Below are 22,518 nucleotides of genomic sequence, written 5' to 3'. Positions count from 1 at the left end.
ACCAGAGTTCCAGCTGCAGCTCTGCTCCAGTGGTGTGACCTTGAACCACCAAGTCTTTTAACCTCTCTAGGCTTCAGACTCATTACTGTAAAACGAAGGGGTTTGGAATGATGCCTGAAATAATGTCAGTTAAAACTCTGCCCCGATGACTTCATTCTACTTGTACAGGGCGAAACTAACTGGAAACAGAACCCCTTCTGCAATGTTCTTGCACCACATTTTTTTCCTCAAGCAAAAACAAAAACAAAATAAAAAACCGAAAAACAAAAACAAAAAAATGGTCACCAAAGGTGACCAAAAATGCTCACACTAATGGTCACCAAAGGAGAGATGAGGGGGACAGGGAAAGAGGTAATGGGGATGAAGGAGGCCACTTGCTGTGATGGGTCCCAGGTGATGTACGGAAGTGCTGACTTGCTGTATTGTGCACTTCTTGATGAAGCCTGAAACACTCAGGACTTGATCACCTCACATTTCACCACTTCCTGTTCCCTCACCCATTCTTCACTGAAGCTGGATTCCACCAACACCTACATGCACCCTGGACAACCCTGGGTGGGAAGCCCCAACCTATTTTCTCCGATATGTACCAGAAATGGAAAGGCACAGTGACTGTAAGCCTCTCTGGAGGATGGCATAAAAGCAGCCCCCTCTCCTAGGGTTTTTGAAAACTAACTGCACTTCCTATTTCTCATTTCTACCTTTATCAGGGTACTGAACAGTTGAAAAATATCATGCCCTTTACAGAGTAGGAAGATTCAGTAGAACTGAAAAAGAACTATGGTTCATGTTAGCAATGGTGGCAGTCAGTGGAGCCGCACAGCCAAGCAGGCATGGGGGTGGGGGTCACACGGCTTTCTCTCATGGTGCACCCTAAACATCTATCCTCTCACTGCTGCCCCCACACCTCCAAATCTCCCTCTCACACTTAACACTTCACATTTAGTTCAGGGTTTTTGGGAGTAAGAATAAGAGCTCATCTTTTTATGCAAGTCTGAAGTTTCATTCCCACCTATATTTCAGCAAAGGAAAAGAGGAATGAGTATTACCATGTAACTTCTAGGTTACGCTGGGTCTTGAAATTAATTTACACAAACCCAAAGTAACTATTATTATTATTATTTTATTATTGTAAATAATAGGCAAATTATGGAAGCAGCCTGTGTGTCCACTGACTAACTAATGGAATATATACATATATGATGGAATGTTACTCAGCCATCATAAGGAATGAAAGCTTGCCATTTGCAATGACTTGAATGGAGCTAGAGAGTATTATGCTAAGTGTAATAAAATCAGTCAGAAAAAGACAGTATTGTATGACTTCACTCATAGGTGGAATTTAAGAAACAAAACAAATGAGCAAAGGGAAAAAGAGAGAGTGGCAAAACGAAACAGTCTTAACTCTAGAGAACCTACTGCTGGCTATAAGAGGGGTGGTGAGAGGATGGGGAAACAGGTATGGGGAGGGGAGAGTGCACCTGTCATAATGAACCCTGGGATATGTACAAAAGTGGCGACTCACTGTATTGTCCACTTACATAACACTGTATGTTCACTAACCAGAATTTAAATAAAAACTTTAAAAAATAATAAAAACATGGGTAATAATCATCACCCTGCATGTTGCTCTGCTAAATGAGCCAAGAGAATCCAGTTTTCATCTTGTAACTGCTGCATCCGAAGAACTAAAGGCCACAGCTGGAGTGTCCTTTTGCCTTTTATTTTCCTCTGCCCTTACAAAGCTTCTCTTGTCAACAATTTAAATGTTGGGAAAATAACCTCTTAACGATGAATGCCTTCTCCACATTCTTTAAGGAAACCGATGAATTCTTCCATGAAATGGACAACTCGTGTCCAGAAAATTACTAAGACAAGTAAATGCAATTTATTCTTATCTTATAAAGATATTAAATGATCTAAAAAAGAGATAAAGAGCTCTTCTATGCAAATATTTCCCAAGTTTCTATGGTGACACTTTCCATTCTTGCTTTTGAGTATGAGTCCTATGACTTCGCAGCAAAGGAACATTGCACAGAACCTAAGAAGCCACTAATAATCCTTCGCTTTGCTATAAATGTTCACACTGGCAAATACAGGGATCTCCTAAAATTTATAAAGCAATTAAGATACTAAGCTAAGATTTATACACCCAACTTCCCACACAAAGTAAATTTCTCCTGCTAGGTTATGAATCCCAAGGCAAATGTGAGCTTAGATCTTTTCTCAACACTGACAGGCCCTTTGTTTGTCATCATAGTCCAAAATTACTCAGGGTATAAATGGATTTCCTGGCTGCTTCTCAAAACGTTGACAACAATAATACTAATAAAATACCATGTTACGTGTCTATATGCCTGTCAAACTCAACACAAATGCAAATACATGACATACAGAACCAAGAATTTTTTTTCAATTAAAGCCCCTGAGTGACAGAAAAGGAAAAAAATGTAACTCCTCAGTTTCATGTACTTGAGACTAGCACTGGCAACTAATAGGAAAGAAAAAAATCTCTGGCAATTTTAACAAATGATTTGGCTCTTTGCTTCCAATATACCTGGTGTAGTTGATCAGAATGAGAAACAGCAACTTCTGGAAGAAATTAATATTTCTACCTTGGCATCTTTAATTTTGTAAGGATCCAACTTTTTTTTGTTGTTGTTCTGAGGATACCCATCAAAAGGTTTGTAAGGCCAGTAGGTGCAGCAGGGGGAATGGGAAGAAACGAACATGGGGCCTAGGAATTTGAACTACAGCACATCCCCCTCTCCAAGCTCGATGACCTTGGACAAGTAGCTTAACCTTAGTCTCCAATTTTCTCTGCTGGAAAAGGAAATATTCACACCAAACAAGGAACACTTTTTTGTAATCGAAACAAAGGCATAGCAGATAGAAAATCACCTGGCACATAGTAAACATTCAAGAATGGTTAGTTTGTGAACGGTGAGATTTTTGCCCAGTGAGGTATGTCAGGAAGCATAATGCACTGTCTTATCCAGTTAACTCTGTGGAAAGTCATTTGACGGTGCCCTTGAAGGTAATTAAAATCCATGACGTGCCAGGAAAAACGTATGATGATTTTCTCTTTGCTAGTTCCAGATCAGGACAGATTATATAATGATATGCATTTGGTTGGATATTCAGATGCATGGATAGATGGATGGGTGGATGGATGAATAGCTGGTTGGATGGATAGATGGATGGATGGATGGATGGAAAAATAGGTGGGAGGCTAGACGGATGGAGGAGATGCATAGGTGGATGGATGGGTGGTTGGACAGATGGAGGGAGGGATATAGATGAATGGGGATGGATGGATAAATGAATGGATGAATGAGTGGATGGACCATAGAGGATATATGGATAGACATATTTTGGAACCTACTTCCAAGACTGTCAAAATTCCTAAAAAAGGGGGGGGGGGAGGGGAGAATATGACCAAGCCCCAGTTCATTGTGTCTTTCATTTGTGAATCAGTGATTCCAGAGGAGAGAGATCAGCATCACCACAGCTTCCACGGTTTTCTCCTTTTAGGACACTATTAACTGAGGTCTTGAGTTCTAGTTTCCATAGAGTATTCTGAGGTTAAAATGCTTCATATTCACGTACACATACCACTCTCCAGAGACACATCCTGGAAAATACCACATCTTTTTCCAAAATACTTCGCAGCATCAAAAGCTTTGGCCCTTACCTGAAGGTGGATCCATTCTGTATTTATTCTCTTGACACCAACCAACTGGTCGAAGTCTGTAATCCAAGTAAAACAACCACTGGTCATAGGATTCAGTGTCCTCCAATCCCACATAGCGAAGGCGTAATCTTCCTCCAACATTTTCAATCACACTAACTATCCAGTACTGAAAAGGGCTCTGAGAATCCTGAAGTTCTATTAAGGAATCAACTGTAATGAGGTCTATAGGGCCTTTCCCTCGCAGAGGCTGTTTAAACAGAAGCAAAACTCCTTATTTTAAACTTTATTTTAAGGTTCTCATGGAAACAGATGACAGTTGAAGATAATATTTTTTTCACACCATCATCCAAGCTACTGGCAAACAGTCTGGTGTCTCCCTCCACCCCCATCCTCGTCCCGCTCCTTCCACACACACGTTCATTCCCCCCAGCCCTCTGTCCACCAACAAGAATCATAAGTAAACAGAACATAACAGTTTGTGCTCGGTTCTCAACAAACAAATCACCCTTCCCAGATAAAACTGCATTTGTTAGAAATAAGCATGCTTTTAAGAAGAGTCACACCAAATTGGCCTCCAGCTAGAAAATATGTGGTAGCTAAATGTCTATTTGCCCATAGACGGTGGGGTATAGACTTACCCCGGGACTCAACAGACATTCATTCATCTTACAATGGCTACCACGCTAATGATTAAGATGCTCTCATACTTTATGTGAGCAAAGTATGAATATGCATACATGACATGTCCAATACACATTAACGATCAGATACATCAGACAATTATGTAAAGTTATTTCTACACTTAACTTGATTATTGTTTTAGAGAATATATACATATATATACACACACATATATATAATTACTGCCCCATATAAGCAACCTTCTCAGCATATGTTAGCACTTGAAAAGGGTATTTGTTCAGTCAGCCTTGTAGGCAAATATGTTTTAAAAAAAAAGAATGAACAGAGTAATACAAGGGGTGAAGAATCATCATTTTGATCTGTTAACCAAACAAATTAGGAGCCATTAAGATACACAAATACACCAGGTAAAAATCTTCACAGAACAAAACCGGATAATGGTATATTAGACAGCAGTGCTCCAAAAGTCAATGTCATTTATAAGAGGAGGGAAATGCACAGTTAATGTTAAGAGAATAATGATAATATCAAAATCCACATCGTATCCTTGTTATTTAGTATGATTCCCCCTTTTGATGGGGGGCATTCCTCAAGCAGATTTGGTAACTCGATAATCATTTATGACAGTACCATGTTCCTTCTGTTGTACAATATACAGTAAATATTAAAATGCTTTATCATAAAATTATTGTCAAACGAACATTAAGATTGCATATTAAATGATGTTCTCTTCAATACCTTAAAAATACTTCAACCACACTGAAATACGATTGACCAGGTCCCCTCTTGTTTTCACAAGGGAGGCTAATTCAATTATTACGTTAACGCACGTGTGTTATCGTCAGGTTACACATCCAGAATGGAATTGTTAACGAGACCATTTATCATCATGCTCCAAGACTATAGTAGAGCACACCCAGGCTTTGTGGTCACCTCTACAAAACAGCTACCCTTCGGGATTTTATTTACAGTCACTAATCTAGGACAGAGGCTTACACGCACAGGATAGTGGGAAAGATACCCTAATATAGTGATTATTTACAAACATGTTCACACAGAACCAATTTTTCCACATTATTGATTGTACCACAAGGTGAAGATGCTTCAGTGCCATGAGACTCATTAACCTAAACAATTCAGGGAGGAACAAGAAGTTAGGCTCTCTGGAGAGAGATATCCACATGTACACATGTACCTGCTGAAGGATATAGGCAAAGGTGCTCATGTAACCGTGAGGCTTCAGACACAGAATAGCTGAATAACAACAATACATACACCTTCTAGAAGGTTGGCAGGTGCTGTCCGGGAGCCAGTCAAATCACGAATGAGGAACTCCGTCCAGTCTGTGTACTTCTCTTTGATTGCTGGCAAGACAAAAGAATGGGGGAAAAAACACACACACATGCACATGTTAGCACAGCAGGGGATGATCAGATAAGTGTAAAATCACGGCACTTTTCTGTATACATGTGTTATTTCCACATTTCTCTTCATTTTAAGCACCACGTTGAAATGGGGGCAAGAAATCTGTCCACGAGGGGTAACTTCACGCCTACCACGTGCCTCAATTTTGCTGGGCATGGGGGAGAAGGGGGAATTAAAGAATATGGGGCCCTGAAGTTTGATAATCCACCCAGAAACTTCCGTGGGCAAAAAGAAGGGATCGTGAAGCACAGAATTCAGGGAGGGTCCAATAAGGAAGAGACCAGTGAGGAGCAGAAGAGTCAGAGGACAATTCACAGGCAGAACAAGAGTGATGGGCTCTGAATTACACAACAGGTTTACACAGGCAGGTGGAGAAGAGGAGGAGGGATTTTTCGGATGGAGAGGCACCAGCTGAGGAGCCTGCCCCAGGAGGGAGGAAGCAGGCAAAGGCAGCGCCCTCATCACCAGCTCTGGACGTTGCAAAATGACAATGACGCCGAGCAGCAGCCCAGAGAACCAAGGTGCACACTCAATAAACAGGAAATCCCTGCATAAAATGAATCTGAAAATAGTATAGGGGCTTCAGTGGAAACAAAAGGGGTTGTTGGGCAGAGACACCCAGGTGAGAAGCTGCGACAGCCCTCTGAGTACAATAGTGATGGGGCCCTGAACAGTTGGGACCACTCTGTGAACAAGGAAGGAATGCACCGGACCCATCTTTGGAGAAAGAAATTTCAGAGGTTGGAAGCCAACAATCTCCGAGTGCTTAGACCCCCAAACCTTGAGAAACACATTAACTTCCTGGAGTATCTCCCAAATCACAGATCTCCAAAGGCTTCCATAAGTTATATCCATACCCAGCAGAGGCCCTGAACCTTCCTGGGGCATCACAGGGTTCAGAAAGTCAGCAACAGAGGAGAAGCATGGCCCAGATTGCTGTCCACCCAGTCTGTGGGCCACCTGGAGAGCCAGCAGACCAGTGAGAACTGCCTAGAACACATCCAATACCCTTTGTGAAAGGTTCGAGACTCAGGTGGTTTGCACATCCCTTGTGTTCTGCAAAGGCATGATGCAACAATTCCTTGCCCAGACCTCAAGGAACAGAGTTATCACAGAAGGAAACCAGGCCATAATGGTGTAGAGGGAAAGGCAAAGTCATGGCATGAGGGTGACCTGGGCGCCATAGCGGGCTCTGCCGAAACTGGCTATGACTTTGAGTCATTTACCCAATTTATCTTATAATTTCTCCTCATTGGGATAATGGTGCTAACATTTTTGCTTATGGGTTGCTATAAGGATCAAAGAAGATACATATGTCAATGAAATATAAGCATCCCGGGCACATAACACACAATTGGTAAGTAGCAGCTTTTGTTTTGTTATAAGTGTGTATTAATTATTACACTACACTACACTCTTGCCAAATACTTATTGTTCATTCCCTCAAACTCCAGGCTGAAACTGTGAACACGTGTTGGCATGCCTGCCAACAGAAGGGGGAACAATCGAAACACCTGCTATTTTCATCACACCTCAGTCAATATCCCTCTCTTACCCATTAATGATCATAAGACCCTGAGAAAAAATCCAAGTGGGAGAATTCAGACACTGTAAAAGAGATCCAGACAAGGCTGCAAAGTCCAGCTTTATGCCATACAACATCCTGACCACGGCCCTGCTGAAGAAGCAGCAATTCACTCATCATCGGCTTCTACCACCAAATGTTCTTTCTCAAATAAAATACCATCTTCCTCATTTTCTACACACGCACTCAAAGGGTAATGCATGTATTTGGGGCAGGAAGTGTTACTGTGTCCTTTTCCATCATTAGAAAGCACAGCAATCATCTTTCAATGCTATATCTGTTTCTAAATTAGCCCCTTGGTTTGTACTAAATGATCTGTGTCCCTCAAAATTCTTCCTGAATCCTAATGCCCGACACTGCGTTAGGAGGTGGGGTACCCTTGGGAGGTCATGAGGGTGGAGCCCTCCTGATGGGGTTACTGCCCTTACAATGAGACATCCCCACCCCCGGAGAGCTTCCTTGACCTTTCCACCACCATTTGCAATTACAACAGGAGCAGTCAACTCTGCACCAGGACGTGGAATCTGCTGGTGCCTTATCTTGAACGTCCAGCCTCCAGAACGGTGAGAAATAAATCGCTGTTGTTTACAAGGCATGCAGAGAGTGATATTTTTGTTGTAGTGGCTTCAATGGGCGGAAACAGCCCTCCAACGTGCCCACAGTTCCTGAGGGAACCAAAGGCAACGGCATACGAGACAATTGAATTAAAATTTGCACTCACCTTAAACTTCACAAGCGTAACTATAACTTACTCTGTACCTTGTGATCATCGTAACAGTGCTCTGAGGGGGATGTTTCTAACTAATTTTTCCCAAGTTCATAGAAAAAACAAGGGTCAGAGCCAGCCTCAAACTCAAGTAAGCAGATGTCAAGCCTACCAAGAGTCTTTCCATGGGAATCCAGGATTCTCAAAGCTTTTGCAAGGAGAGAAATCAGGAATGTAAACCCTAGGCACGACAGAGATAATATGAAAATCACTGTCTAACCAAAAGTTCCAAGAGGACAATATACAACTGCACCCAGTAAGTATGCATTTCATATTTCTTTTTTTAATGATTTTATTTATTCATTGAGAGACACACAGAGAGGCAGAGACACAGGCAGAGGAAGAAGCAGGTCCCCCCAGGGAGCCTGTGGGACTCAATCCCAAGACCCCGAAGGCAGAAGCTCAACCGCTGAGCCACCCAGGTGCTTCTGCATTTCATATCTCTTTACCACAAAAAAAAAAAAAAAAAAAAAGCCTATCAGCATAGCCAAGTGAAGGATGGACCTGAACTTGACAGACTTTATGTCCATACCCACTGCAAGAATAAGGTTCAATTCTTCACTTAAGGGTTGATTTTAACATCCACATAATCAAAGTTAACATTTAAGTTAAAAATTTTTAAATATGCCATCACCCTATGAAGACATCATGCAATGTTGAAACTGGGCTGAGTCACAGTGAGAGAACACTAGAGATAGCTCCGAAATTTATACTTTGTGAGCCTTCCGTTCCAGAGGCCCTATAACTATCTATTAACGTCTCTACACGAAGCTCTGAAGCAATCTTTTATGTGCCATAGAATATCTGGACAAATTACTCTACCTGAAAAATGTACCTTAGCTGTAAAGATACACCAACAATTTTTGATCAAGAGGTAGAAAGGAAACAGTTCTCAGGAATATCGTTACATTTAAAAGAAAAACTGTTTCAGTCAACATTTAGTTTTCAAAACTCTAAATGTTCACATGTAAGATCTATTACAGAAAATTCTGCCATCTATTTTTTTAAAAAAATTCAAGTAACAAGTCTATAGTTCTCAGTCAATGGACTTATTTTAAGTAATATTGAATTCAGTTAAATTTTAGTACAATGAAAAAAAAAACTAGTACAATGAAAATTGCCCAGAAATTCCTTAGAATTCATTGCAATAGAAGCTGATCTTATTTTCCAGGGAGTCTCCATAAGTCTCTAATTAGAAATTTTAAGACTACAGATGTTCATTTATTATAGAACATCTCTCTGCAAAGACTCAAAGTCAACTAGCATGGATGTTGGAACAGAACAATCTTTCCCAAATAGGATAACCAATTTTTTGCCCAATGGTCATTCTCTTTTCCATCAGATCAAATTCCAGAAAACCTACCACCTGCCACATCAGATGTGAACTCTCCAGCAAGAAAGACACAGTTAAAGTGAAAACAAAGTGGATGGATAAAAGTTTTTCCATAATGCTGTAATGACTTCCCCATGTTTTTAACTCATACAGAGACACTCCTGAGAGTTCAGAAGAAGATTCTTTATTCACAAGAATAATTAGGGGTGTCTGGGTGGCTCTGTGGTTGAGCGTCTGCCTTCTGCTCAGGGCGTGATCCTGGAGTCCTAGGATTGAGTCCTCATCAGGCTCCCCGCAGGGAGCCTGCTTCTCCCCCTCTCTATGTCTCTGCCTCTCTCTGTCTCTCATGAATAAATATAAAATATTTTTTAAAATAAATAATAAAATCAGGATCTTTGCGCAATCCTCTCATGAACATGTTTTCAAGGTTCTACTCAGCTTTAATATTATATAAACTCAGCAGAGGTAATATATAGATTATATATATACTTTATCCAACTTTGCTTTTTTAAAAAATCCAAGTCACATTCCTCACTTTAACACCTCATTGGAGGGAGAAACCCACATCTCACTCACTGAAGGAAGGGATCATGAACACAAGTTTCAGATAAAGAAAACACACGTGTGCATACACACACTTCTTGTGAAGACATTCAGAGGTGGCCCCCAAATCCCACAACAGCATTATGGGGTTTACAGAGCTGTCTATAAAAAGGGTTCCAAATAGGGGCACCTGGCTGGCTCAGTAGATTGAACATGCCACTCTGGATCTCTGTCTGGGTCATGAGTTCGAGCCCCACATTGGGTGTAGAGATTTTTTTTAAAAAAAGAAAAGGGGGATCCCTGGGTGGCGCAGCGGTTTAGCGCCTGCCTTTGGCCCGGGGCGCGATCCTGGAGACCCGGGATCGAATCCCACATCGGGCTCCCGGTGCATGGAGCCTGCTTCTCCCTCTGCCTGTGTCTCTGCCTCTCTCTCTCTCTCTCTCTCTCTGTGACTATCATAAATAAATTAATTAATTAAAAAATTTTAAAAAAGAAAAGGTTTCAAATGAAAGGCAGAAGATTACTATCTTTTTTTTTTTTTTTCAGGATTTGGGGAAACACCAGTTGTGCTGGACTCCCAGGCCCATCACATGCCTACAAACAGAGAGAATTCAACGATTCTTCACTTCTCCAAGAGGCTGTCTGCTGTGGACACGCGTCTATGGGTAGAAAGCTGCTCATCACACTGCCCATTCAGGCAGATCCTGAACACTGAGACCCAAGCTGAAGTCAGAGGGACACACTCCTCCCCGCTCTGTCCATGTCACCAGGTGGAACAGGTCCAGTGCATCATGCCTTTCCACTCCCTGGAAAGATGAGAAGAATTACAACGAGCAGTCAGGCCACCTTTGCTCGGGTATCCTCCATGTAAAAGAAGAGTCACATTTCTGTATCTGCAGAGCTTAAACACACAGAGGCTTTTTTGGTTCTTCTTTTTAATTCATTTTTATTTTTTTTATTTATTCATTCATGAAAGACAGAGAGAGAGGCAGAGAGGCAGAGACACAAGGAGAGGGAGAAGCAGGCTCCATGCCGGGAGCCCGATGTGGGACTTGATCTTGGGACTCCAGGATCACACCCTGGGTCAAAGGCAGGTGCTAAACCACTGAGCCACCCAGGGATCCCCGTTTTTGGTTCTTTATGGCCATTTTCATGACACTCTTTCAACCAAAGCTTCTCTGAACTTACTTTGTTGGTCATGCTATTGGTTCTGTCTTGCTGTTGGGGTGTTCCCTTCTCCTAGGGCTTTTTCTCACATTTTCAAAACCTCTCAATACAGTAACCAGGGGATTCTCTCCTCTTGCCTTCCCAGCATCCTCTGATTTGGGGGGTCTGTTTTGCTGTTTCTCTATCTCCCATCTTCTCTCCTATGTGCAAGGCTCCCCTGGAGTGTCCAATGGCCCTCGGTCACGTATCACACTTCAATTGCAGACCACAGCAAACCTGAATGGGAGATTGTGACCCCGAGCAGGGGCCTTGTGACTCCCAGTGGGCGTTAGCTAAGTCCCGTTTGGGAAGCAACCCCCCAAAAGCTAGCCTCTGACTCTCACTACCAAATCAGGTGCCCCATTAAACCCTGCCATTCCCAGCCCCACCTAGAACTCCCTCCTACCCACCAGCACTGTAGGGGTTCCAAGGCCCCCTCAAACTCTCTCCAGCTGTGGGGTTAAAGCAGCCCCCCAAAAGCCTCGGTAGTCACCAAGCCTTCATGGGCTTTCAAGTGGTCAGGAACATTTTCAAATTTCTTTTCTGCACTGGTCTCCCTTCGATTCTCTCTGTTGTTGGTTTATGTATTTTTTATTCCTTTACTATCATTTTAATGGGGTCTCTGGAGGAAGAAGAGATAAATAAGAGTTCTCAATCCACAGAAACTCCTGGCACAACAGAACTGGGCCTTACAATAAGATGTCAGGCAGCAGCAGCCTTTGACTTATCAGGAAACTATTCTTTAACACTGATTTCACTGAAGAAAAGAACTGGCAACAGTGGATCTTGAATTATAAATGGAAGCGCTTATACTTACTATTAAGAATAAAAGACTGTACAGTTCTTTCCCTTGGAGGTTTTTGAAGGAAAGTATCTACATTAATTTTTCATACGGGGTTCAAACTAAACTATTCCCACAAACAGAAGGGGAGATCACAAAATGACTTGACAGGTCCACGGGATCGGTCAGCTCCCACAGTGTGCAAGGGACCACATCCAGATAAAAGTGCCCTGTCTTCAGTAATCAATACAACTTAGATGAAGATAGTAGTAGCTTGTGAGAAATGCCAAAAAAAATTATCCTGCCACACACACACATACGTGCATACATTCCTTAGTACTCGCCATCGTAGACTGTAGGAAAAAAAATCTCAATTCAATTTTCCGGGACTCTTTCAGTTATATAAATGTACTTGAACAATTACAAAAAGGAATATTATTATTTTGCTCTGAAGACCAGAATTTCACAAAAATACAATCTAAGAACTGTTGGAAGGAACCGACAGAGAGTGATGACTTTTGGTTACAGGAGAAACAATGAGTGGTGGTATGAACCACAGAATAGTCTACATTAGTAAAACATGCAATATTTAGGCCATTATAATCATTAAAACCTGGGTCGGTATTTACAGACTCTTAACAAGAAAGCCCTTTGCTACTTAACATTCTACACATTGTTCAGAATTTTCCTCAATATTGGGAATGAGAGCAGGAGAGTTCCTTTGTGTTGAAATTAGATTCTTCCAGGGTCATACGTGACTTTTCCTGGGGATGATTTCATTGGGTGGTTGTAAGCCTTGAATGAGAAAAAGCTTCCTGGCAGTTACCAGTCTGGTGACACAGGATCGACCATGGTGAAAGTGAAGTATTCTTTGATGATGCTCTCCATTGCTCCCTCTTTAATGCATTCAATGTTTACATAACACAGTCTTCTGTTACTTTTTTTTTAATTCAGTCTTCTTTTAGAAGAACATATATGAAATACTGCAAAATGATGCTTTAATGATCCACAAACGAAATCCCTATGATCCAAATTAAACTTTTAATAAACCTGTATATCAGATCACGAATACAAAATGATGGCCATGGGTATACAAACCACATGGTTAATATTTTATTAATTTCAGAAATTATAATTAGAATAAAAATTTCTTCCAGACTGAGATGATACTATTTAGCCCACTAATCCCTTAACTACCTCTCCCTAACTTGGATATTAATGCTAATTAATGCTAATGATCACATCTTCAAACACTGACAAACTGGAACCAAAAAAGAAAATCTACCTGACAATTTAATAATGCCTAATATAAACTGTGATGGGAATCCACTTTGTTTTTAGCCTCTATTCCTGCTTCATCACATTATTTTAAAATTGATCACCACCTGTTATCTAGTGGTAAAATGCCAATCTCTCCAGTTACACTTGGCAGTAATAGTGTTAATACAATAGGATACATCAGGCACAAAGACAGTCACTTGCTGAAGTTTTTTTATGAGGCCAAGATCAATAGTGAATAGATAATACACAATGCTTATATCAGTATGAATGTTTACACACAACAGCTACTTTTTTACCTGCAAAGCACACTATTGTGCCATAGTCTACATGTCTTGCACATCCAAGCCCAACTTCTGTTTTTTGCATTACGCATGAAAGCACACACACACACACACACACACAAAGAAAGCACACACACACAAAAAAAAGAAAGCACACACAAACAAGAACACTAGCACATGTGAGATCATCCTAAAACTCAGAATTCAAATCAGATTTCCTCACATTGGCACTCCAATCTGGCATAAGCAGTAGCTTTGCAACTTCACATCACTTGTAGTGAAGTTGCTCCTACAGTTCTTGCAAGTCACAGCTCCTTGGAAAATGAATGCATTCTAATAAGCTCTTATGGTATTTCATTTGCCTGTTTAAATGGGGCAAGTACATCAGTGCATATCTATTGGCAGTAATGCATTGTTGAGGATATTTGAGGGGACTGCATGGTGCTTTTTTGCCAGCTCCTGAGAAAGGCATGCAGTGCCGTCTAGGGCAAGAGCTGCAAGGGGTGCCTCCATCAATGACACACAGATTAAGTGGTGCTTGTCTGAAGGGGCCACCCCAGCCGCCATGCGTGTTCTCCTTATGTGAAAACCAAGCACTGGGTGTTCTACACAACTGATGTATAGTTGAACACTATATCTGAGACTAATGATGTACTATATGTTGGCTAATTGAACTTAAATTAAATAAGAAACAAAACAAAACAAAATCCCTGACCACTTCCAATCCTGTACCCAGGTCCAGGGAAATCTGAGTCTTTCACCTCCCCATTCCTGCTCCCACTCTGATGCCCATCTGCCCTCTCCAAAACTATAGGGACCAGACTTATCACTGCAGCATAAAAAAAAAAAAAAAAAAAAAAAAGACTGAGCCAAGCCATCCCCTACAAGTCCTAGAATGATGCAATCTTGTATAAAAACTTCCCTTGAACTCTCTTTTCTGACCCGTCAATACCCTACTTCTCTGCTCCCCTCCAAAACCATACTTTTTTTTAAAAGATTTTATTTATTTATTCATGAGAGACAGAGACAGAGAGAGAGGCAGAGACACAGGCAGAGGAAGAAACAGACTCCATGCAGGGAGCCAGATGTGGGACTCATCCCGGGACACCAGGATCACACCCTGAGCTAAAAGCACGGGCTAAACCACTGATCCACCCAGGGATCCCCCCCAAAACCAAACTTAAGCAAAGAAGACTTAACTCTTCACTCCCTATTGCCTCCATTCAACTTCCTCCCACACAAGTACAAAGCCACCCATGGAACCGACACAAAGTCCTTTCTCATATGACTTTAATCCCAGCAATGACAACAGATGCCACATTTATCCCTACAGACCAGACCTCTTTTCCGAGCCTGAGAATCACAGATTCCACTGCCTGGCTTCACAAATTTCCAGGAGTGTCTGGGAGTCCTCTCATACCTGTTATTTATTAAAATCAAGCTTTGCTCTTTTTAAAAAAAAAATATTGATTTGTAAGAGCTCTTTATTTCTATTAGATCTTCTTTGTTAGATATGGCACAGCTCTTGACTTTGAATATTATATGCAATATAAGCCTTTTAAAATAAGACACGAGATCATTTCACACAGCCAATGAATCTTAGAATAAATTTCAAACCCCTCAAACCTACTTGATGTCCTGCCCGACTGGGTCCCTCTCCAACTATTCTTATTCTTTTTTTTTTTTTTTCTCCAACTATTCTTCCCTTCGCTGTCCACACTGCTTTTCTCTAGAGTCTTCCCCTCCAGCGACATCATTACTAGCCTGATGCCCTCCTCCTTTGGCATAGAAACACTTTCCTCACTGCATCCCCAGCAAACTCTCCACCTTAACCATCACTTCCTAATGGGTCCTCCCTAACTTCCAGGATCAGCTGGAGTCCCAGAGTCTTTCCATTCAGACATTCACAATTATACACAACGTATAATTAATTACACATTTTACTCATTTGTACTCATTTGCCTGACGGCAGTTCCTGCCTCACCATCCACTCCATCCATGCCCCTTGCATTACTACAGCATGCCTAGTACCTGTAACAAACGCACATGGCAGGTGTTTGGTACATTTCTATCACAGGAGGAAGGACAGACAGATTCAATGGCTTTGCAAATTGTGTCTGTTTTACTAATCTTTTGTTGAAATATAAGTTGTTGGATTCAGACGCAGAACCACTGTTACCATGGATATTACACAGACCTTTCAATAAAGTACGATTTAACTCAATAGCACACCACAAGCATTCACAAATGAACTGCCACTTCTTTCATGTGCCTGGCTTGTAACTGCTTACACATTGATATAAGCAGTCATTTTAGATGGCAGCTGCAGCGCATATAACCCAGAAAGCCAGAGATTTATCCATTTAATTGAGTTGGCATCATAAACATCTTAGGAGGTTGGACAGACATTTACTATTTCTCTGGAGTTCTTCTGAAGGAATATGCACTACAGCCCCATTAGGCAACACTAGTACTGTTCATTTCAGATGAGGGCATCACCCAGAAATGAAAGAAATACAAGGTACTGCCCATCCTCAAGGAGCCAACTGCTTCTCTGGAGTTCCCAAATACCTCTTAGCAGTATAAACAACCAAGATTTACAAAACAAAAGCCATAAAGATAACTATTTATGACATTCTCAAAGAATAACTCATATTACTCTGCATCAAATCTTTAAGAGCCTAGAGGATACACAGCCTCTAAAACTATTAGGAGAAAGTTAAACCCTGATCGTTATTCTCTGGTTAGAGATTTTTATCCAATAAAATATGGAATTTCTCCCTTCCTAGTATGTTCTCTCCAATTCTTCTCCAGCTGCCAATATCTCACTTTACAGGCATTTCTGCTATTGCTTTAAACATGTTCCTGCTTTTTAAAGAATATCCTTCCAAAGAGTCGGAGACCTTTTTTCTCTCCACTCAGAAAAACTTCCCACAGGTCTTTTATTCGCTCACTCTGCAGAGAAACTGTCAAGACTGAATTGACATATCACAAAGGTCCAGAGCTCCAAGTTCAATAGAATAAAGACACTTTCTTGTTAAAGATTTTATTCTCACAGGTCTCTCTCACACACACATACTTGACTTATTTCTTTCTTTAAAGTTACTTTCTTTGCTGTAGCAAAATAACTTCCATTCAAAAGTTTTCCTTAGGTGTAAGCTTTGAAAAGAAAGAAAAAAACAAACTTGCATAAAATTTACATTAACATGCCCACTGTATAGATCTAATTACATAAGTCAGCCTATCTCTTAACAGTTTTCACAGCTGCTATTTGTAATGGCTTATTCTATGTGTGAACATGGCTGGGACACAAGTGCCCAGATATTTGGTCAACATGATTTTTCTGTGAGGACATTTTTGGGTGAATTAACACTGAAATCAATGGACTCTGACTGAAGCACACTGCTCTTCCCCGTGTAGATGGATCTCCCTGAATCAGGTGAAGGCTTGAATAGAACAAAAGAGTGATCTATCTCCTCAGAGTAAGGAAGAATTATGATGAAGCCAAAGAATTGAATAAAGAGATATTCCATGTTCATGGATAGGGAGACTCAATATTGTCAAGATGCCAGTTCTTCCAATCTTGCTCTATAGATTCAGGGCAATTCACATCAAAATCCCAGCAACTTATTCTGTGGATATTAGCAAAATGATTCTCAAGGTTTTATGGACTTTAAGATTTACTATGAAGCTACAGTAACCAAGAGAGTGTGGTACTGATGAAAGAATGAACATAGAGATCAGTGGAACAGAAGAGAGAGCCCAGAAACAGACAAACATATACTCAGTCAACTGATCTTTGACAAAGGAGCAAAGGCAATGCATTAGACCAAAGATAGTTTATTCAATAAATGGTAGTGGAACAACTGGACAGTCACATGAAAACAAAATGAACCTAGACAGAGACTTTGCAATTACAAATTAATTACAAAAATTACCCTGCATAAAAATTAATTCAAAATGGATCATAAAACTAGATGTAAAAATTGCTTCTATTGAAGAACCCTGACCAATGAAGACACCATCTTATTACCATTCTAAAGGGTCAGTAGAGCAAAAGAAAAGAACAAAAAGACTCCTAGTCAAGGGGAAAATTATAATGAATCAATCCTTAGGTCTTCTCATAGGCTGTATCTTCCAGGAGCCTGAGATTACCTGGTACCTTCAGAGGAAGCCATGCCACACAGGAAATAAGAGACTCTAGTTGGTACAAAGTGGAATCCCAGCTGCACCTGACTTGGATGTGTGGCATCAGAAAATGACCTAACCTATCTAGGTGGGTTTCCTTACCTACAAAAAGGAGCCTCTTAACAGTACTCACCTGGGAGAGCCTCATGACCGGTAGGTGAGAGAACCCACACAAAGCATTTGGCACATGGCTTGGCAGGGGCTTAGTGTTAAATAAAGGATGAGTAGGGAAGGAGGAGGGGAGATTTCTGGGGAAAAGGAGGAGGGTCAAATGCACCATCAGGTGTGGTGGTAATAGAACTATGTCCACTCCAATGGCCTGTTTTCATGGAAACAAACCAATTTTAAAAACTCATCAAGAAGATTTTCATTTAGAAGTTACATTTTTAAATGTCAAAACTAAAACCAGACAATGATCAAAGATCATATAATTGCTTCAAATAGGAATCAAAAATTGAATTAAATTTTAAATTAAGTATGAGTTTAGAGTTTTCACATGCTTGACAGCTGCTCTGAGCAGTCAACTAACCAAAGGATGCGACTTAGTTAAGAGGATACAGCTGAAGGCAGTATTCACAATACATTTCTGCCACAAACAATGCTCCACCCTGCACACGCCCCTGCTGTCTCCATACTCCAAGCTACACAGACTGATATTCTCTCTCTCAGGCACTGTTGTTTTAGTCCAGTGGTTAAATCCATCCTAAGTGAGAATGGCAGGTGAGGTTTGGGGTTGGTCTTGCTGGTGCTGGTCACATACCCTACACACAAAGGCCCTTACTCACAATAAACTAAAATTTGCTTTAACCACGTACTATTAGTTTTGCTTCAGAAAATAATTAGAGAGGGGCACCGGGGTGGCTCCATTGGTCATGATCCTGGGGTCCTGGGATGGAGCCCCCGCATAGGGCTCCCTGCTCAGTGGGGAGCCTGCTTTTCCCTCTCCCTCTGCCGCTCCCCCTCTGTTGCTTCCCCTGCTTGTGCTCTCTCTCTGGTTCTCCCTCTCTCAAATAAAAAAATAATCTTAAAAGAAAAGAAAAAGAAGAGTTAGAGATTCAAGCAATCTGGAGCGATCCAGGCTCTCACTGTTAACCTAGCAGCCATCCTCTTCAGGATGTTTCACAGCCACAAACATCCTCTGTGCTTCTAGTTCCTCTTCAGTCTGGCTCCAAAGCCAGAACATTATGCTTCCATCAACTTCCTAAAGCATCCCCAAAAGAGAAACTGGAGCTTAAGACCCACCCTTTGCATATGACTTTAATATAACTCAGGCTTGGTTTTTCCATTTCTTCAGCCGCCATACTTGGACCACTAGGAATTTCTCTTAACCAAAAGCCCAACAGCGAGATCGATTTTCTAATCCCAGACAGGCCCATTACTACAGTTTCACTTTGACCAGTTATTATATTCCCTACAACAAAGATTCTTAAACTGTAGCCCATAAAATGGAAAACGAAATTGTGAGTATGCATGTGTGTGCTGAAGGCCCCTTCCAAGAAGTTTTTTTGAGTCCATCAGATTGTTAAAGGACTCTATGACCCCAAAAAGATTAAGAAGGACTGCAGAAAAAAATTATTATATTAAACATGGCTATGATGTAAGTCACTGGACAAGAAGATCATTGAGGAAGACATGCTCTATCTCACTATCCTCGTGCCCAGCACTGAGGACCCAGTAAATGTTCCTCACACAGCTTCCAAAAGGGAAGCAAGTTATCTATCCTCTTTCCCCAGCCCGACAGATATGAGCTCGGCAATTCTGATTACATAGCATCTACTGAGTGTGTTCACTGTGTACCGAACACATTCACACATGTAACTTTAGTGCTTCCAAAAAGTCCAATGAACTAGTTATTCTTAACCTCATTCAACAAATAACACTCAGAGGGATGAGGCCGACCTATAACCAGGAACTAGTACACTCAAGAGTACATTTGCAACAGAAAGACGTCTCTTAATTTACATGCTAACTATGTATAAAATGTCAATTTTAGAATAACTCCTCCAAACATATGTATTGTATAATTAAGAGAATAAAACAGATGCAAAACACAAATTATTTTAGAAGTCTAGGACATAAACATGATTACTCAAGAAAGCCTTAGATTCTGGGTCAGATTTCTCAGAACTACTACTTGTGGGTCTCCTTTCAATGATTTATATTGCCTGGTAAAAATAAATTATTTAAAAGAGAAGTTCCTGTTTACCCCAACAAGTACACCTCATAAAATGTTATTTCCCTGAGAATGAAATATTTAAAAAGAGTACTACTTTTATGGAAACACGCAACTGAAGATTACTTTCTTCATGTACAAATCTGATTAACATCCTAATTACAATAATTAAAGGCATCTTTAATTACACCTCACTGAAAGTGTGTTGGCACTGAATATGAACCATACCATGAGAAAAGAAGTGGGATGACTCTATCTATAAGCATCCAACCGGAGATCTGACATATTTAGGATGTGCAGTGAAATCCCTCTTGTTAAATTGCAGGTGAGGAAGATCCAGAATATATTCTTCAAGAGAAGAGGCGTGATTCATACATAATCAGTTAGGTCCAAGCCAAAGCACCGATAGCTTGCGGGCATTCTGCTGTTGATGGACAAATACTGTGACCTACCAGTCATGTCTGAATATAAAACGTGGCCCCAGATGTGGTTCCATTCTTTAAACCTACCATTTGGGTGAATACTACCAAAATCCAAACTCTCTTCTACCAATAAGTCCTCCTCTAAAAACACTGAATTACCCCAAAGCAGAACTTCTTGGCAAAACACAGACCTTAGAAAATGTGCCCTTACCACAGGACTTACTATCTGGTTATTGTAGATCTAAATCCTTCCCATCACTACATTACATGAGAACATTTTTATTGACTGTACATGTTTTAAACGCACTAGTGAAAAAATATTAGTGATGTGTTTTTTTAAAAAATCAAAACACATTTTGTAGGTCTATCTGAATTAGAAGAGTCACTAGCCACTCAAAATTATGAGATGGAACGGCATCTACATTACAGCTCTGTGAACTGGAGAGTAATCCCAACAAAATCTCACTCTTTCACACATTTCTTCTCTTAGGAACTTTCTGCCCTGACAACTCTATACAGCACAATTCACAGATCAATTTCTTGCCTGTCAAAACCAAGGGCAACGGCTACAACAGGTGGCAGGGTACAAGTATTTGGAAGCAAGCTATGCAAGTACCATGAACCAGGTTGAGGCCAGACTTGCAGAGCACAAAGATAGGCTGGGAAAAATTAAGTAGTTAGTAGGGTAAGATCACCAATGATTTCCAGATTGCCAAATCCAATGGCCAACTCTCAGTCTTCTGCTTACTTGATGTCATGAACAGTGTTCCCTATGTCTGATCACTACCCTCCCCCTTAAAAACATTGTTATGGATTCCATTTCTGTGTCTCCCCAAAATTTGTATGTTGCAATCCTAACCCCTGATGTGACAGTATTTGATGGTGGGGCCTTTGGGAAAGGATGAGGTCATGAGGGGGGAGAGCCCTTATGAACGGGATTAGCGCCTTTATAAAAGAGACCCTGGGGAGCTCCCACACCCCTTCCACCAAGTAAGGATGCCATGGAGAAGCTGGCCATCTGCAGCCCAGAAGAGAGCCGTCACCAGAACCCAACCATGCCGATACCCTGACCTCAGAATTCCAGCTTCCAAAACTGTGAGGAATACATTTCTGTTGTTGATAAACCACCCGGTCTGTGGCGTTCCGTTATAGCTGCCTGAGCAGACCAGGACAGCTAGCACCTGAGCCATCAAGCACTCTCAGCTTACCTATCATTCTTTAGACTCCTCTGCGGCTGCTTCTCATCAGCCAACCTCTGGAATTTCCCAGAACCCAGCCCTAGTACATCCTCTCCATCTGCACTCATCTTACAACTGAGGTCACTCAATCTCATGGCTTCAAACACCAACTGTTAGCCGACAGCATCCAACTCTAGCACTAACCAGGACTATCTCTGAACACTAGACGCACATACACCTTCCACCTTGACATTTCCACCAACAACTCAATGTAACAGGGCCAAGAGCAAACTGTTCATTCCCACCTCCATCATGCTCCTCCTACAGAATTTCCAGACTCTATGAGCAGTGTGCCTCTCTAGGCGCTCAAGCCAAAGGCCCTGGAGTCAGCGTTGGCTCTGACACACTCTCTCTCCTGTCCTCGCACCACGTCCTCCACCCCCCACCACACACACAAGCACACTTCACATCCAGCCCATCAGCAAACCCTGGCAACTCCACCATCAAGATACATCCAGAATTCAATCACTTTGCTACCAAATCCGCAACTACCACCCTGATGCAAGCCACCATTATCTCTTACCTGGATCACTGCTACCACAGAGTAGTCAGAATGATCCATTTAGGACACCTTTCATGATTGAGTGCCCTGCTGTTCAAAATCCTGATGAAGAAAAGCCAAAATCTTTACCACAGCCCACAGACTCTTATCAGCCACAGCTCTGTTTTGTCCCTAGTGTTTTCCCCAACACACACTCCTGCCTCACTCCGCTGGCCTCCATGGCTCTCCTCTAATACATCAAGGATGCTCCTGCCCCAGGGCATTTGCACTCATTGTTCCCACTGCCCAGAACATTGATCCCCTCAGATATAGCCAAGGCTTGGTCCTTCACTTCATTCAGGTCTCTGCTCAGATGACATTTTATTCAGGAGGACTGAATAAATATGTTACATTTCATTGTTTAAAAAATAACTGTTACTAGTAAAACTTCATTTTTACAAATATAATTTGATCTCGCA

The 22,518-nt window shown here is 41.3% G+C and overlaps 1 protein-coding gene across 5 annotated transcripts in view; it reads right to left on the bottom strand.

The window, feature by feature from the left end:
- SFMBT2 (Scm like with four mbt domains 2) overlaps positions 1–22,518 on the bottom strand; it is a 216,150-nt gene that overhangs the window by 106,077 nt on the left and 87,555 nt on the right. For 4 of the 5 annotated variants that reach the window (XM_038530176.1, XM_038530172.1, XM_038530175.1 and 1 more), the window contains exons 5-6: positions 5,612–5,700; positions 3,695–3,941 (exon numbers count right to left, since the gene is read on the bottom strand). In XM_038530176.1, coding sequence (XP_038386104.1) covers positions 3,695–3,941; positions 5,612–5,700 — 336 coding nt within the window. Of the gene's footprint in view, positions 1–3,694; positions 3,942–5,611; positions 5,701–22,518 lie in introns of those variants that run through there. The other variant, XM_038530177.1, reaches the window with a different exon arrangement.

Source organism: Canis lupus, chromosome 2, assembly GCF_011100685.1.
Source record: "Canis lupus familiaris isolate Mischka breed German Shepherd chromosome 2, alternate assembly UU_Cfam_GSD_1.0, whole genome shotgun sequence".
Lineage (NCBI taxonomy): Eukaryota > Metazoa > Chordata > Mammalia > Carnivora > Canidae > Canis > Canis lupus.
This window is presented reverse-complemented; position numbering and strand designations above follow the sequence as displayed.